General features: G+C 30.6%; 5 protein-coding genes across 8 annotated transcripts in view; 3 read left to right on the forward strand and 2 right to left on the reverse strand.

Moving 5' to 3' along the window:
• The first annotated feature begins 45 nt into the window (after positions 1-45).
• Positions 46-2,252, forward strand: LOC124426775 (serine palmitoyltransferase 1). Its single transcript, XM_046968883.1, has 2 exons — positions 46-1,358; positions 1,441-2,252. The coding sequence occupies exons 1-2, from the start codon at positions 461-463 to the stop codon at positions 1,941-1,943; spliced, it is 1,401 nt and encodes a 466-aa protein (XP_046824839.1). The 5' UTR covers positions 46-460; the 3' UTR covers positions 1,944-2,252.
• Positions 2,253-2,413: 161 nt separating this feature from the next.
• Positions 2,414-3,585, forward strand: LOC124426780 (60S ribosomal protein L30). The gene is made up of 4 exons (XM_046968889.1): positions 2,414-2,508; positions 2,613-2,658; positions 2,958-3,103; positions 3,386-3,585. The coding sequence occupies exons 2-4, from the start codon at positions 2,638-2,640 to the stop codon at positions 3,561-3,563; spliced, it is 345 nt and encodes a 114-aa protein (XP_046824845.1). The 5' UTR covers positions 2,414-2,508; positions 2,613-2,637; the 3' UTR covers positions 3,564-3,585.
• A 169-nt stretch (positions 3,586-3,754) lies between these two features.
• LOC124426731 (very-long-chain (3R)-3-hydroxyacyl-CoA dehydratase hpo-8) lies at positions 3,755-6,018 on the reverse strand. Its single transcript, XM_046968792.1, has 6 exons — positions 5,907-6,018; positions 4,886-4,974; positions 4,511-4,628; positions 4,174-4,406; positions 3,916-4,097; positions 3,755-3,837 (listed from the first exon to the last, which is right to left on the reverse strand). Exons 2-6 carry the CDS (start codon positions 4,939-4,941, stop codon positions 3,755-3,757), a joined length of 672 nt encoding a protein of 223 aa, XP_046824748.1. The 5' UTR covers positions 4,942-4,974; positions 5,907-6,018.
• A 234-nt stretch (positions 6,019-6,252) lies between these two features.
• LOC124426768 (pseudouridine-metabolizing bifunctional protein C1861.05) overlaps positions 6,253-17,843 on the forward strand; it is a 35,346-nt gene continuing 23,755 nt past the window's right edge. The window contains exons 1-5 of the mRNA XM_046968865.1: positions 6,253-6,498; positions 6,775-7,131; positions 7,212-7,551; positions 7,656-7,780; positions 7,975-8,034. Of these exons, the coding sequence (XP_046824821.1) occupies positions 6,262-6,498; positions 6,775-7,131; positions 7,212-7,551; positions 7,656-7,780; positions 7,975-8,034 (1,119 nt within the window). The 5' untranslated portion in view covers positions 6,253-6,261. The remainder of the gene's footprint in view (positions 6,499-6,774; positions 7,132-7,211; positions 7,552-7,655; positions 7,781-7,974; positions 8,035-17,843) is intronic.
• Positions 8,059-17,843, reverse strand: part of LOC124426770 — a 29,120-nt gene continuing 19,335 nt past the window's right edge. The window contains exons 4-5 of one of the 4 annotated variants that reach the window (XR_006942790.1): positions 14,220-14,578; positions 8,059-11,616 (exon numbers count right to left, since the gene is read on the reverse strand). Coding sequence is in view for 1 of the 4 variants with exons in the window: in XM_046968867.1 (XP_046824823.1) it covers positions 14,289-14,578 (290 nt within the window). In the remaining 3 variants the exon portion in view is untranslated. Of the gene's footprint in view, positions 11,617-11,648; positions 14,579-17,843 lie in introns of those variants that run through there. The other 3 variants (XR_006942789.1, XR_006942788.1, XM_046968867.1) reach the window with 3 other exon arrangements.

Consider the following 17,843-nt stretch of genomic DNA (forward strand, 5'->3'; position numbering starts at 1 on the left):
GATAATACGACATCAATGATTGGCTATGAATCAAAGATCATTTCTATGACAGATGTGTAATTTGTTTTTATACGTATATATATATACAGTTAATCATTTATTAATCCGATAAGTATTAGTTCGTCGTAATCGGTTCAAGTTATTGGAATGAAAATAATAAGCTTATAAAGAATAGTTATATGTTCCTCTGTTTTCAAGTTTGTTTGGTTATTTAGATGTATTTTCCATAACATATCTAACTGCCATCTATCATTAAAATTTTTATTAAAGAATTTGGTGATTACTGCGGACGATCTTCTACGATACGATCTAATTTTTTAATTTATTTAAAATTATTGAAAAAAAAAAAAAAACAGTGCTGCATTTTGTTTGATGATATATACGTTCAATAGGGGCAATCGTCAAATTGAAAAACACAATAAATGATACGATAAAAGTTACAATTAAATTATCTACAAAAATGAGTTCCAAATTCCTATTTCTAGAATCAATGGAGATTCTCAGTACTATACCGCAATATTATACTTTGTTAGAAGTATTCACAGTACTGTTGTTCTTATGGTTTATTGTCAAAAAAGTTTACCGTAGAGATAATGTAACTCTAACGGAGGATGAATTGGAGAAAAAGTTATTGGAATGGAAACCTGAACCATTGACGCCTGAAGTAGATCCTAATCATCCCTCTTTACATCCTTTAAAAGTGTCTACCAGAGTTGGCAAAAGAATATTGGTCAATGACAAAGATTGCCTTAATTTAGGAACTCACAATTACTTGGGCCTAACGGAAAATGAGGAAATAAATGAAGTTGCAATTGAAACTATTAAAAAGTACGGAGTAGGTTCCTGTGGACCACGTGGTTTTTATGGGACTGTTGATGTTCATCTTGAGTTGGAAGAAAGATTGGCCAAATTTACGGATACAGAAGAAGCCATCGTATATTCGTATGGATTCAGTACCATTGCCACTGCCATACCTGGATATTGTAAAAAAAATGATTTGGTGTTTGCTGATGAAAAAATAAATTTTGCCATACAGAAAGGATTGGATGCTTCTAGGTCGACAGTTAAATATTTTAAGCATAATGATGTACAAAATCTACATGATTTGTTGTTAGAACAGGAGAAAAAGGATAAGAAAAATCCTAAAGCTATTAAAATCAAACGCTTCTTAATCATAGAAGGTATTTATTTGTATACAGGACAAATTTGCCCTCTACCTGAATTAATTGCATTATGTCAAAAATACAAATTAAGAATATTCATTGATGAATCGATATCAATTGGTACTCTTGGTGCTCATGGAAAAGGGGTCACAGAACATTTTGGTGTTCCTAGACATGAAATTGATTTGATTATGGGTAAGCATAATTTGTTCATTATTTTATATGATTACTTTCATACCTTCTATACATTAAATATTTTCTATCGTTGGATTTACAGGATCCTTAGAAACAGCCATAGGATCTATTGGTGGATTTTGTGTTGGTACTACTTTTATCGTTGAACATCAACGTTTGGGTGCCCTCGGTTATTGTTTTTCAGCATCTTTACCACCACTTTTAACAACAGCAGCTATAACTGCTATAAACATAATGGAAAATAATCCACAAATATTTAAATTTTTGAAAGATAAGTGTATAACCATAGATAATGCTCTTAAAGAAATGCCATATATTGAAACTCCAAGCTTTGCGGAATCTCCTTTAAAACATTTATATTTGAAGGAAAAGAAAGATTATGCTGAAGAAATAAAAATCTTTACTTCTATTTCTGAAAGGTGCATTGAAAATAATTTAGCTATAATAAGTCCTACATATCTAGAAACAGAAAACAAACTGCAAAGACCTAGCTTACGTCTTTGTGTTTCTGTATCATTGACTGAAAGTGATATTAATTTTGCAATATCTACATTAAAGAAATGCATTAAAGAAATTCTAACATAAAAACCATTGAATATATACATACATATATATATATATATATATATATATATATATATAAAATTTATTTATTTATTTATAAGAAATATTGTAAATCTATTATGCTTTATATCCAAAGAAAAATATATAATTCATTAATTTTCTAAGGATTCAATATTAGATTGCCTGGCATTTATAGTGATTCTACATTCCATCTAAATACATTTTCTAAAGCTTTTTTATTCAATATTTCTCTGATTAAAATATATATGCAATATAAATAGAATTGAATATAATGTATATATTAAATATGAATAAAGAGCTTATAACTAATCATTGCGATATCGTTCGATCTATTTTATCTGAAAATAAAACAATAAATTAAATAATATTATATAAACATAACATTTATAACATAATTATAATTTCTTAACATATTATTATTAATAAGATAAAAAATCGTATATCCGCTCCTAAACGGAAGTAACTATTTTCGAGGATTGCACACTCACAGATAGATGGCACTGATTGAAACATTATTCGGTTCTTAACTAGTATCTCATTCTTTTCACGTTTGGTGCTTTCGAAGGTATGGTGCTTGTAAAAATTTTTCGATAATTTCTTAAATAAACTTTTAAGTTCTTCGTTGTCGGATTAATAATAATTAACAATATAAAATATTTTTTTGTTTAGCTTCGAGTACATATAAACCGCAAAAATGGTTGCTCAAAGAAAACAGGTATATATTCTTAATAAGCACGTGTTCACGTTCTTATTTTATTATTATCAATTTTGATCAATTAATGAATTTATTTTGTTTAATGCTTTTTCATAAACATTTTTAAATATATTCTTATAATATTTATAAAGATTTTTTGAATATTCTATACACGTTAAAGTAAGAAATTCTGTGGCCGTGCCTAATGAGGTTACGTTGGCATATTTTTAACCTATATTTGACTATATATAATGAAAGAAAAAAATAAATTAAAGAAATAATTAAACTTTTAATGTTAATTGTATTACTTATTTAAACAGAAAAAGGACAAAGATAGCATAAACAATACGCTTGCCCTTGTTATGAAATCGGGCAAGTATGTATTGGGATACAAGCAGACACTGAAATCTCTTCGGCAAGGCAAAGCTAAGCTCGTCATAATTGCAAACAATACTCCTCCTTTAAGGTGAGACTGAGATGTAGTGCTCCTTTAAAAAGAAAAAAGAAAGGAAAAAAAGATCAACAGGAGTTACAAATTGATACTTATTTCTCTATACTCATTGAACGAGCCATTCATGAAATTTTATTATTTTATTAGTAAAACATTGAAATTTGTAACTCTTGTTGTTCAATTATATAAAAAATAATGAAGGAGAACTACGGAGTAGTCTCTAGTCCCTGTTTGTAAGTACAGTGGACAATTACAATTAAATAAATTCTGTAAAATAACAATTGTTTCTGTTATTAGGAAATCTGAGATCGAGTACTACGCTATGCTGGCAAAAACGGGTGTACATCACTATACTGGAAATAACATTGAGTTGGGGACAGCATGTGGAAAGTATTTCCGTGTTTGTACCCTTTCAATTACAGATCCTGGAAATTCTGATATCATAAAATCAGTACCTACAGGTGATCATGCATAAGAAATAAATTTTGTTTATTAAAGGCATTATTTTATTAAACCCATCCTTCAAATTAAATTTAATATATTCTATTAAAAGGATATTTTCCTTTAAAAAGTTTTATTTTTTAATTACAATGTCTTGGAGAAATATAATATAGTACAAAGTAATATGACATATTAAATATTATGAAATAAAATAACAAAAATTATCTATTTCACTTTTTCTGCTTTAACGTTTGTATTTAACATTTTCTGTCTTTGCAAAAGCATGTGTTTATATAATATGGGTGAACCTATAATAAGAAACATGAATTAATGGAAAAAAAAAAAAAAAAAAGGTAAAATAATTTAAATATAATGTTGACGCTTACCTGGAATATATACTAATAGGACCATTATTAAAATGTACAAAAAACTGAATGTAAAGTTCCATTGATTAGGCAATGTATAACTCCATAGTTTTGGATTAGACATGGAATAAACAATTACTTTATACATACACAGAATTTCTCCACTTATACCAATTGGATAAAGTACCATAAATAAAGAGTATCTAAGCAAATTCAAGTTATTTTACATAATTGTTAAAGATAATTCTATAAGACAAAAATAAATAAAATATTTATTACCTCAACCACGTTAGAAAATATGGTATATATCCAATAAGATTCATAAAGTAATAAGAATATCTAGTAATTTCTGCAATACACCAAGATATGAAAGTATATGGTAAAATAATCGATGATCCAATGTAATCCGATGGTAATGACAATAATATAACACAAATAAATACACGACTAGAAATTTGTGCCAGTATTATCATTGGATTGGATCGAACTAATTTCATTATAGCATGTATTACCTAAAAAACAAGATTAAATGTTTCTATTAAATATTTTTTTTTTTACAAGTATAATAAGTAATACTTCAAAAACGTTCTCTTCTTTTTCTTTCTTATACAATTACCTCAAGATAAGCAGAACTTTGAAAAATAAATAAAGGAACCCAAATTTTATCCCAAAGTTTAATATTTGATGAACTATCTCCATAATGAGATACCAATATATATAATATCCAAGACCAACTGTGAAATGAATAGAATTCATGTTTGTTTCAATATACTTGTAATGAAATTTTATAAGAGAATAAACATTAATACATTGTTTAATATAATAATAATAATAATAATAATTAATTGGAAATTGTATTGATACAAGATATCATTTGATAAAAATCAATTATCAATCAACATCTTTCTTAGATTTTAATTTTGTTTTTAACAGAAGTAAAGTTAAAAAAAGAAAGTTTAACAGAAAATAATATATAAAAATCTATACTTACCCTAACACTTCTATTGCATTGTAAGCGCACAAATAAAGTTTTTGTTGAGTTATCATTGTTATCTTGCTCGTCTGTGAGTCGTCCACGAACTAAAGAACGTCACTTCTTAAAAACGAAGAGTTCAGATTACGTATATTCATATGTGTAGAATATGACTAAGCATGATTTTTGGAATGTTTCTCCATTGTAGAATAGTTATTAACATATAAACAAATAATTGTTTTTTAATAAGTTATAATTGAAAATTAAAGAAACAAAAAAGGAAGAAAAAAGTAACCAAGATTTTTTTATTTTTTTCTTAAATAAATAATCACAAACATTACTTCGCAAAACTCTTGAATAATCTTGTAATGATGATTCTTTATATATGAACGTATATTTTTCAATGGACTTTAACCAGTGAATTTATTCTTAGAGCATCATTATGGTTAGAGACTATATATATATATATATATATATGTTATATATATATAAAACATACTTTTATATATAACATATAACATACTTTTGTAAATTAAATTTTATCTATCTATTTTTTCTAAAGAGAAAATACAAATAAATAAATAAATAAATAAATAAATAAATTTTGTCTTTCTCGCAGCAATACTCAACAAACAATACTCATCGACATGTATATATTTCTTTTTTATTCTTTTTTATACTTTTATATTAATTTTCATTGATAAAATAGAAGAAAAAAGGGAAAAGGTTAACAATGTCCCATTGTTAGATTTGCCTTCGATATGACTTAACGGGGGAAAGAAAAAAAGAAAAAGAAAAATAAAAAAGGCAACATAGAAATTATTATCTTACTTTGATCTTTTTTGTTTTTGCTTACTCATCTGAAGCAACATTGTCACATTAATACCTATATATACCAGTAAATGTTTTAATTTGTTTATGCTCGTAAACAAAAATCAACTTTGTCAAGGCTCGTTTTTACAGACGTCTTATTGTTTCTTTATTCAAGAAGATTGATCGAGAAACGCATCTTTAATACTTATTATTAATAATTACTTACATATGTTTATAAATTCTATCCGTGGATTTTGTTTCGATTTCTTTTGCTTCTTTTTTATACACGCTCTATACTGTATATAGTTTCAATGCATTACTATGTAGAAATACATATGTGCATGTATACGTGAAACATTGAATGTAAATATTATCATTTCTCTCTTATGGATCAATGCATTTGTGCATATGTCTTTGTATATTAGATAAAAACGCATAGAACGATAATATTAAACATATTGGATAAAAATTAAAATATATACTAAGATAAAAGACGTTTTGTTAGACTTTCTTAAGTTCATTAGAGTTTTAAGTTGAACAGTGTCAACGACTAAAAACGTTTTCGAAGCTATTCGAACGTCATGCGTCTCATTAACTTTTGGAAAAAATTGAGAAAAATCGATGTTCTAAACAACGATCTTTCTTCTCGATCCATTACGAATCGATGCAAACATATTATTTATGGGGACGACGTGATTGCAGGGAAAAAAAATTCCCAACCGATAATAGCATTGGAATCAACCATTATAACCCATGGGATGCCTTTTCCTGAAAACTTTAATACCGCAATTAAAGTCGAAGATGCTGTGAGAAAACAAGTGTGTGTAAAAAGCGATACGTTCGCTTTACAAGACTTATTTATTTTCCCCCTTTTTTTTTTTTTTTGTTTCTTTATTTTCTTTATTTTCTTTTTAACCATATCACACGCGACATCTGTAAAATATAATTGATTCTTTGTGAAATTCAATGAATATTAATGTTTATGTTTGCAATTCAAGATTCAGTGATACATCTATGCTTCAATAGATTACTTTCTATATGAATAATTTATTTAATAGATATTCGTTACTTAAACTTTGAAACTTTTTATTTAGGGAGCAGTACCTGCGACAATAGGAATTATAAATGGAAAGATACACGTTGGTCTTGATAGTGAACACTTGGAAATATTGTCTAAAACAAATTCTGCTATTAAATGTTCAGCCAGAGATTTATCCTCTGTTGCATTGCAAAAATTGAATGGAGGAACTACAGTCAGTGCTACAATGTCTATAGCAAATTTAGCAGGCATACCAGTTATGGCTACAGGTGGTATAGGTGGTGTACATAGAGAAGCAGAAACTACCTTTGATATAAGTACAGACTTAATAGAACTCAGTCGTACACCCATTGCTGTTGTTTGTTCCGGTGTTAAATCTATTTTGGATATTGACAAAACATTAGAATATCTAGTTAGTTATTTTTGATATACTTATGAACAATAATTTCTGTCCTATTGGTCAATTGAAATATTATTTTCTTGTGTTCTTAGGAAACTCAAGGAGTACCCGTTGTAAATATTGGCCATACATATAATTTCCCAGCTTTCTATTGTGCTGAAACATATGATAAAATAAAAGCTCCATTTAAAGTAACAAATTCTAAAGATGCAGCAGATTTTGTAAGAATACAAAGAGAATTGAATCTTTCCACAGGCATATTATTAGCTGTTTCTGTTCCCAAAGAGCATGCATTAAATCCTAATGAAGTTGAAATAGAAATAAGTAAAGCTTTAGAAAAGGCTAAACGTATGCGTATAAAAGGAAAGAACGTTACACCATTATTATTGAAAGAACTTAATGAAATAACAAGTGGCAAGTTTCTTAAGACTAGTAAGTTATACATGATAGAATGTAGATTAATAATAATTATAAGATTGTAAAATATAATATAAGGTTGCGTCCCGAAGAGTTTCATTGAAGATTTACAATTGCAGATATTGCACTTATAGAAAATAATGCTAAAGTTGCAGCAGAAGTAGCAAAATATCTTTATGAAGGAACTCAAGCTTCTACTTTATCTCAACATTCCAAACACTTACCAGCATTTAACAGAAGTCCTGTAAGTTTTAAACATATACACTTACATTATTACGTATCACTCATATTAGTCTCATCTTTTTTATATATCTATATAAAGTGAACTTCATAAATACTTCTTTTTCTTTTTCTTTCTTTTTTTTTTTTTTTTTTTTTTTGTATAAATACACGAATTATCGTTATCGTAGGATCATTATTTTTTGCTTTCCTATACAGGTAGTAGTAGGTGCTGCAATTCTGGATACCATTTTGCAAGTGGAGGATTCTGAGATAAAAGTAAGTTAAATTTCGTAGTCATAATTATACTAAATAACCAATTTTCCTTGTATTCATATTTCATGGTAATCATAGAATGTGTAACAGTATTTACATACAATTACGGCCACATACGTTTTATGTACACTTAAGGGTATTGAATAACACGAACTCATAGTACAGTATGGGGAAGAGTGGTTTCTGTTGGTAGAAGCCATGGAAGAAAGCAAAAATGGTTAGTTAAATAATTTTTCTTCAACGTATGAATGCGCCTGTACGTATGTACCTGTATATATGTCTTTGATTCACATAGTATTAATTTAAAAAATGTCCATTACAACAGTTTGACTTAAGGTACAAACTTATTTTCAAGTAAGTTAAAGCTAACGTATCTTTAAGTTTAGATACGATCTCTCTATATCAGAGATACGTTGCTTTTTTCGAATTCCCATAAATATAATATAAACAGCGGCTACATTTATGTATGTATTTCGTTGTGCATTGTCATCTGTGACTTTAAAACAACGAACGTATTCCATAAATGACACTTTTTCCCATACTTCGCTACGATAGCTCTCTATTAAATCTGTCGATTACGTCGTAATGTGAGTACCATATCTAATAATATCAGATATAGTAAATTGGATTTTAAGCAGGCACTATTCAAAGCTCCCTCTTTTAGATTCATCTCAATTTACATATTACCTTTAAATATCAATCAGTTACAAATCGCTAAGTGGTTTACTTTAAAGCCTTCTTTACGACAGGACTGTATATTCTGTTAGGATTTATTGGCCGAGTTAGATTCGAGTGTACAAATCGTCCCTTTGTTACTTGAATAATCGGAATATGTGATAGCTAGTTAACAACTAGTAAATTCTACTCGGCCAAAAGTTTAATGTTAAAGCATTTACATTTTACTTTCTCTCTATAATCAATGATCCAGCGTGGTTTCCTTTCACCTTTGGGCGGCTTATAGTAACACACTTGCCTTCTAAAAATAATTAATTAAAAATCATTTAGTCTATTTCACGTATATGTATAATCTCCTTACATTACAATCAGTAGTGGCAGAGGCTGCGTGTCTGCGAGGTGTAAGCTTTGAGACATTGTTAATAATTTATTACATTCAACGATTATTCGATAGCCTGATTAAGAAAGAACCCTTAAGAGCTTTTTTTTTTTTTTTTGTCAGAAACGTCTCCGAAATAATATTCTAACAAATGTCACATTCAAGGAAACGAAGGTATTACAAAGTTTTCAATAACAAATACGTACCGCACATATGATACTATAATTACTAATGACTTTCTAATAATCGATTGCTGACGTACGTCATTTTGATAATACCCTGTTATCCACGCCGTTGTGATTACACGCAAATATAAATGATCGATTTTTATCGAAGAAGAAGAAGAAGAAGAAGAAGAAGAAGAAGAAGGAGGAGGAGAATTTCAGGAATTCTTTTCTTAGAAAACGATTCGATCCTTTTTCCAGAAAGTTATTCCCCTTAGGTCCTTCTACGCGCGTATATTCGCGTTATGATGTGGTCATTCAATTTTTCTTTCTATTTAATTCTTTTTCCTTTTTTTTTCTTTTTTTTTTTTTTCCTAGTTCTTTTCTTTTTAGACACAATATTTCTGGCTTTTTCTTAAGCAGACGATCGATACTTAATTAACTTTCTACCATACACCGGCTATATACAGCCTACTAATATTTGTTTTGTTTTGTTTTTTTCTTTTTTTCTTTTTTTTCTTTTTTCTTTTTTGTATACAATGCCTTTTACATTCGTTAACGCATATAATCCTAAGATTCGATAGATCCTAACTAGAAAGCCAATTACCTCGAGCTTTATATGTCATATCTTCATTATTTTTTACCACAAATCAATACACACTACTCGCTCTACATGTATCATTTGTGTAAAAAAAATTAGAAACTGTTGATCATCTGTTATACATTAGAGACTTTTCTATTTTTCTTTTTTTACATACATACATAGATACGTATATATGTTTCCTCGATAAAAGAAAAATTCATAATGATGGTATATCTCACATATTCTATTTAAAATATTCCTATAAATCGATGAATCGTTTCTATCCTTCGTTCGTGTCGTTACCAACGATGATAGTTTTTACGCGACATACTGTGATATACTATTAACGAGAATACTCCTTTCATTTTTCATATAAATATGATGATCTGCTAGAGCTGTCTCGGGAAAAGCCATCAATTATTTTCTTTTTGTTAAAAGAGGTTTTAAACGAGGAAACAAAAAATTCCTTCTCCCTCCCTCCCTCCCTCTCTCTCTCTCTCACTTTCACACGTATAGATATACATATGCACGCAGGTACACTTTCTCTTTCTCTCTTGTTCTCTCTTATCGCTAAAAATAATTCTACAAAAGTAGCATATGTGTGTGTGAAACGACCGTGCAATGACGGAAAGACGTATAAGGAATACGTTGCATTAGTAAGAAAGTTTGATGAAAGGATAGCAATGGCTATCGTTTATCCTTTGTGACGTATCAATGTGTTACGTTAGAATTATTATCGTTTAATTAAAAAGCGTCCCAGTGTCATCTCGATTCTTACTTTCGATCTCTCTTTTCCTATCTATTGCATTTTCTTTTTTCATTTTATTTTTCTTTTTTTCTTCCTTTTTTTTTTTTTTCTTTTTTTCATTGGATATCATTAATAGCACGACATCGGCTCGATCGTGACAATCTCTTGGGTCTCTTGATAAAGAGGTGCGAGTTTTTAACGCATACATATTTATCGTAGGAGATACATATACATACATATATACATACACATACAGACACACACATCACGCACGCATATATATATATATATATATATGTGTGTGTGTGTGTGTGTGTGTATATGTACGTCGTGAATAAGAGTACAAGAAGAGACGTATCTTGTCACTGTCTCGTCTTGTCTTCTTCGGCAAGCTTAAGAAGAAAAAGCAAACTTAAGAGATAAATTTAGTATAACATTGCAAAGGCAAAGCCACAATTAGAACGCTTTAAAAACGTTTCTCTTCTAATTTTTTTAGACTTATCTTGCCCTTATATAAATTTATTCCAAACTATTTATACATTCTACATGATCTTATTGATCATTTCGAATTTTCTTTGGATATTATTAAATAATAGAAAAGAAAATTTGTTCCTAAAAGAAAAATGCTTTGTTTTCTATTATTATTCTGAAGGAAGCAAAAAGCATCCTATTATATCTCGTTTTTGTCCACGGTAAAATTGCATACGTGCATTTAGTGTACACAAATACGCATGTAAGTAAGTACGTACGTATGTATCTATGTATCTATCTATCTATGTATGTATGTATGTATGTATGTATGTATGTATGTATGTATGTATGCATTACGTTCTTTCTCTCTCGTTTCTCGTTGTGGCTATTTTTGAAACTGAAAGAAGGGCTTCTACTCCGGGCGAGCTAAACGAACGATCGAGTCGCTCTTTACAGTACAAATCCTCGCAGTTCTCCTTCGTCTTTCTCTTCTCTTCTTTTCTCTTCTCCTCTCCTCTCCTCTCCTCCCCTCTCCTGTCTTCTCGTTCCTTCAATTTCAAAGATCCTAGACGTAAGAAAAAAAAAAAAATATATATATATATATAGAAAAAAGAAAAAAAAAAATAAAACAAAAGGAGAACGGAGAGACGCTCTTTTTAACTATTAGGTATCGTTAATTTTGATTTGGTCTTCGCTTCGAAATACTTCTTCGATTGCATCTAATAATTTTTTTTTTGTTTCTTTTTTGTTTTTTTTTTTCTTTTTCTTTTTATATTTTTTGGTCTTGTATTTTCTATCGTCTATAAACGTTTACACGCCATTTAATACGCACAGTCTTCCTTAATAAATATTATCTTCGCTTATTATTCACGTGCTTCTTATTATTTTGAAAACTTAAGAGAAATTTCAAATATGATAGATCGAGCGGACAGATCTTTAGATCATTCGGACAAACGAAAAAGAGAAAGGGCAACGATCGTATCGATCATCGAATATTTTCTCATCCCGTTATAATTATATTTCTTTCATAGTTCTCTCTCTTTCTCTCTCCTTCTCTCTCTCTTCTTATAATTTTTTTTCATTTCCAATCTGAAGATCTTTAAGATAAATCGGGCAGGCAAATTTGAAGAGACGATGTATCTCGAATCGATTCTCGAAGTGGTCAAAGTTTTATTTCGAAGGCAGCTTTTGTAGTTCTTTCGGAGTGAATCAGATTATTTCGTTGTGTCCTGTCATCGAATTAATATTCGATTCAGACGTTTCAGTTCAGTCACAGTTCAATATTAATAATTTACATTGGAGACGGATTTAGTATGACCGAAACGATTTTGGTAAACGAAAATGAAATGCGTAGAATGTGTAGAATTTAAATTACGTTACGATACGTATCACTTTGAAAAATCACTGATGAAATGAAGAACGAACTGAAACGCGTGAATTGACTTTAAATCGGCAAATATTTATCATAAACATATTCGTCAAAAATCATTATGTCCTTTTAGAATAAGATATAATTAATGCTTCTTTCTTTCTCCCTTCCTTTTTTTTTCTTTTTTGTTTTTTTTTTTTTTTTTTTTATATTATCGCTTCGATACCTTCATGAAATTTCTTCTTTTTCTCATCGTCGAATCCGTCGATCGTTACATTTCGCTAGGATTGTCCGAAATAAGAAATAATATAGATGGGATATTTTATTAAATGAATTCGTTCCACTGATTCATTTCGTTTTTGACGAACCCAATGATTTAATTTCGTTGACTTTTCTTTTTCTCTTTTTTTTTTTTTCTTCTTTTTCACTTTTGATCCCTATCGTCTTTCATTCTCACGGAAGGAAAAATAAAGAAGAAAGAATTGCATAAGAAGGAAAAAAAAAAAAAGAAAAAGAAAAAGAAAAAAAGAAATAATAGAAGAAAAAGAAGAAGGAGAAGAAGATGGCGGAAAAGTTATAAATTTTGTTTCGATTGTACGTAAACACGTTCTCATTCTCTATTATGGGTTGCTCCCTTCAGAAAATGGGCACGCGTATTAATTAATTAAAAAGGAAAAGTATCGTTTCAAAGACCTCGTATTTACACATATACGTTTAATCTCCAATCCAGATATAACGTTTTTCTGGTTATAAATATCAACTTACTTATTTACTTACTTTATACTGTTCACGAATAGTGCGTGGCCTGTACGTTCGCGTTTTTGTATATGCGTGGGTTTTTTATGTATCTGTTGTATATATATATATATACCCTCTCTCTCTTTCTATTTTTCTTTCTGTGTGTGTAATATATATATGTGTGTGCGTGCATGTATGATGTTCGATGTACATCGAAAGAACACGCATAGGTCTGGCTTCTCTGTACGGTTATAGAACAGCGAATAAGAGGAACGATCGCGGCGAACGTGTCGGCGTTTATTTGAATATATATACATACACTTATATGTAGATATATACACGCATGCTAGATATATATATATATATATATATATGTATGTATGTATGTATGTATATATCTGTATATTTATGGTACAGATTTTCCACAGAGTAAAACAGAGAGACCGTCGAGATCAATGCGGCTGTAAGAGCCGACTAGCAGAGAAGGAGGCAAAGAGAATAAATAAAAGGTCTTTTCTCGAGACGCGAGGATAAAAATATTAAGGACGATTAACGATCGCGCTTTATGCCTATGATTTTTTTCGTTATCCAAGTAACCTCACTCGTTTTTTCCGTCGTTTCTTCTTTCATTGTAACCACAAAAAAAAAACAAAAAAAAAAAAAAAACAAAAAAGAAAAAAAAACCAAAAGAAAAGAAAATGAAAAAACTGAAGAGAAAAAGAAACCAAAAAAAAACGCCATTCCAATATATCACTGATAATAACAGAGAGCTTTTCCAGAGTTCTCACGATTTTACTCAAACGACTGAGCGTTACGTCTTTTATTATCACTTCATTGTCTCCATATCTCTCTTTCTCTCTCTCTCTCTCTCTCTTTTTCCATTCTTTCTTTCCTTCTTTCTTCGTTCTTTTCGTTCGTCAATCTTTCTCCGTTCGTAAGCCTCCGGCTCATCTCTTTTAAAAAACGAAAGTAATAGTCCCTATATAACTTCGGTATATTTATATATGTATATTATGTATATTATGTATAGGTGTGTATTATACGTAGGCTTATTTATATACTGGTACTTCGGCGGGCCGGTTGCTCCTGTAGAGAAGATGGTTCCAGGTGTTTCGCCACCACTTCCATAGTCAGGTACGCCTGCTTTGTCCACCTGCGGTGACACCTTGCGTACCTGGGCTACCGCCATTCGAGAGTAATAATCTTCTATTAAACTCCCGCATCTCGTAATTATTGTTACCGTTGCTCTTCTCGCGCGTACCGCAATTGTGATTGGCCGACGTTGGCGTTGTCTCTTCTAAGATCAAAGCACAGTGACTGTTCGTGTCGCTATCAGCTCCACCATCTTGAAGATTGTTCGCTAAGAGAGGATGTCGGCCTGTATTGCATTCTTCCGTTTGCAAGAGCAACGATGCGTTTCCTGTAAAAATCATTAGAATTAAAATGTTATAGTTTTGATTGATTAATCGAACGAAAACAATTTTATTTTATCTTTTAATAATTATGAAATTCGAATCGTCGAATATAATCGTTAAGTTAATATATTGTTCATTAAATATCATTGATACCTTTAATATTATCTATTCGATATCATTTAATTCGATAGTTTGTAAATTTTAAAGGGGCAAATTTTGATATCGATGTATCAACTTTTCTGCGATATTTAACTCTTTAATTTTGTTCGGCTCATTAATGATTTTAGTAAATCGTATGATTCGTGTTATCAAACATAAAAAGATATATGTATATATATATATATATTCGTACGTGTATTGATGTAATTATCTGTTACGATTTACATTGAAAAATGATGGAACGATGGCTATCGGTGAAAAAAGATCGTATCAGTCAGACGTACCATAAGTAAAAATTAGTTATTGGTCAGACATGTTTTTGGCTAGGGTGATTCTTAATTTTACAGTAGAAACGAGATTTTCCGTTGTGTTACATACGGATCGTGCCGAGGTCGACTCTTTGCGGCGAATTGGAGTGGCACGAGATAAATACCAACATACATATACATCCTCCTCGTCGTCGTCGTCGTTGTCGCAGTAGTCATAGTCGTTGTCGTTGTAGTCGTTGTCGTCGTTGTACTAACAGTTCGAACAGGGACATAGTCGTTCTCGTAGCCGTGTGAACGTATTAGTAACTCTACTGTCGAGAGCGTAACTCGGTGCATGTGCAAGTGCATCGTGTCGAGAGATCGATCGTGCTTGGAAGCTTGCAAGCTCTTTTTTCGGTTTTTTCTTTCTCTTCTTCTCTTCTCTCTCTCTTTTCTCTCTCTCTCTCTCTCTCTCTCTCTCTCTCTCTCTTTCTCTCTCTCTCTTTTTCATTTTTCCTTCCACGAGTTAGAAGTAACTGTTCGATGTCAACTTTCGATTAGCTTATTGAAATTTCCTTTCAAGAAAATGCCTCTCATGCGAATAAATGGTCTAACGTTGACACTGTTTTCATTTCTTAGAAGATATTTGTTTGCTCGAGGAATAAGATATTCTCAAAGTTCGACGTTCGACTTTCGACGTGAAATGATCATTTTCTTTTCGTGACAATATTCGAAAATCAACAAAATATATTTCATTATAATTTGTTAACACATATTTTCTTTTTTTCTCTCAGTATGTACAAATAACAAATAACTATCATTGAACATTTTAATTTAATTTAATTATAACACGAACTTTTTCATAATTCCATTATCACCGTTTCGTTGACCATGAAGCATATCCTTCGAAAGGCTCTCAATATCGAGAATATATATATATATATATATATATATATATACACACACACACACATATATATATATTCGATGGTGGTAAGTTTTAATTTCAAGTTTACACTCGTTATTCCACTTTTACAAACTCTCTCTTGCTTTATGATCAAAGTTCAATCGATGGTCGAAGCGAAAGACATAGTTTTCAAGATTCAACCGACAAACGAGACAGCGATTCTTCGATGATAAGGTCCTTGGATAAGAGTTTTGAATGCAAATGGTATTTCATATCTAGGGCAGTTCGTATAATCGTATGTCAGTCCTTCTCTCTTTTTTCTTTCTCTCTCTCTCTCTCTCTTTCTCTCTCTTTGTTCATTTAACATCAACGTAATTATGTGTTGTGATATGAGAAAAAGCATGTTCATTAGCGTTATATTTCAAACAAAGTAATCCGAACACAATCTCTACTCGCTTTTAGTTACCAACTTAGAAAAAAATTTCGATTCCCATAGGAGTTATTTAAAAAATCTAACTCCGGTGACGAAGGGACGAAGAAAAAGAAAAAAATAATAAAGCAAGAGAGAAGAGAAAAGAAAAGAAAAGAAAAAGAAAAAAAGAAGAAAAGAAAAGAATTTACGAAGGAAACTTCGAATAACATGAATTGGATAGAAAAAGGGCCGAGGTCTCGATCTCGAATATCCTTCCATTTCTTGCACGGAATCCTATTGAAAGTGGTTCGATTTAAAAAGGAAAAAGAAAATAAAAAGGGAGGATAAAAGAAAAAAAAAAAAAAAAAGAAAGAAAAGAGAAAAGGAAAAAAAAAACAATATTTACGAAAAATATATTGTGTGTACGCAGTGATAGAGGCGTCACATCTTCCGGTTAGCTTTCATGACTGTATGTTACGATCTGTTTTGGATCATGGCCAGGTCGATAAGGTCCTAGGAATTTCATTGCCTGAAGATACCCACCTGAAAATGTTCTCTCTCTTTGCTTTATCTTTCTCTCTTTATCTTTGCTTTAGTATCCTTTTGACATAAGAAGAGCGTGTTTATTTTGGGGAGAATAATCCATCATAAAGAGAGGATCGCCAAATTGACGACTCTTGATCAAAGGGTATCTATCCTTAATCCTGGCAAACTGGTCAGGCATAAAAGGGGGAAAAGTTTGGATCATTGATTCAAAGCAGAACAAAAGTAATCGTAAGTAATCGTAAGAGCGATGTGACGACTTTTCGATTTTGCGATTTACGTTTTTTTTCTTTAATAGTGGTAGTCCATTTAGGGACTTTTTATTATTATTATTATTATTATTATTATTATTATTTTTGTTTTTTTGGGAAAAAACCTTTCACAAGTTTGACAATAAATCATGAAAGGGATGGAGGAAAATCAATCGAGAACAGAGTATTGCGAGCAACGATGTACTTGTCACGAATAAAGTACTTTGCAATTCCATTCGATCTTCCTTTTTAGCTATCCATTAATACCACTATTACCATCACCACTACCACTATCAGTACTGCCAGTAGCAATAGCAGCGGCATTACCATCACTCGCAAATCCTCTTCAAGTTGGTGCCTTCTGAATAAGGATCAAAAATGCTATCGAGACGAGAAGAGCTATCGTGCTCAAAGAAATTCCAAGACTTTGTTTGCTCCCTCTTTTTTAGTCCCCTCTTATGTGATGGTGTGCTTTTTCTTTATTGGGAAAGAACGAGCTCTTGGAACGTTGAAAATCGGCCTGCCAAACGTGCTCATTTCCATATTCTCATATATCAAGACAATTTCTTTCGGATATGTCATATCCAAAGAGTTTTTTTTTTTTCTTTTTTTTTTTTTCTTTCTTTCTCGTTTCGAACGGGCGAGACAGTGCTCCGTAATGGTACGATTTACTCGACCGAAGGGTTCGTTTCTTTTTCTTGAAATAGAATGATAAAGGATCATCTCAGTTCGGAAATTTATTTTCTTTTT

This window comes from Vespa crabro, chromosome 9 (assembly GCF_910589235.1).
Source record: "Vespa crabro chromosome 9, iyVesCrab1.2, whole genome shotgun sequence".
In the NCBI taxonomy this organism is placed as follows: Eukaryota; Metazoa; Arthropoda; class Insecta; order Hymenoptera; family Vespidae; genus Vespa; species Vespa crabro.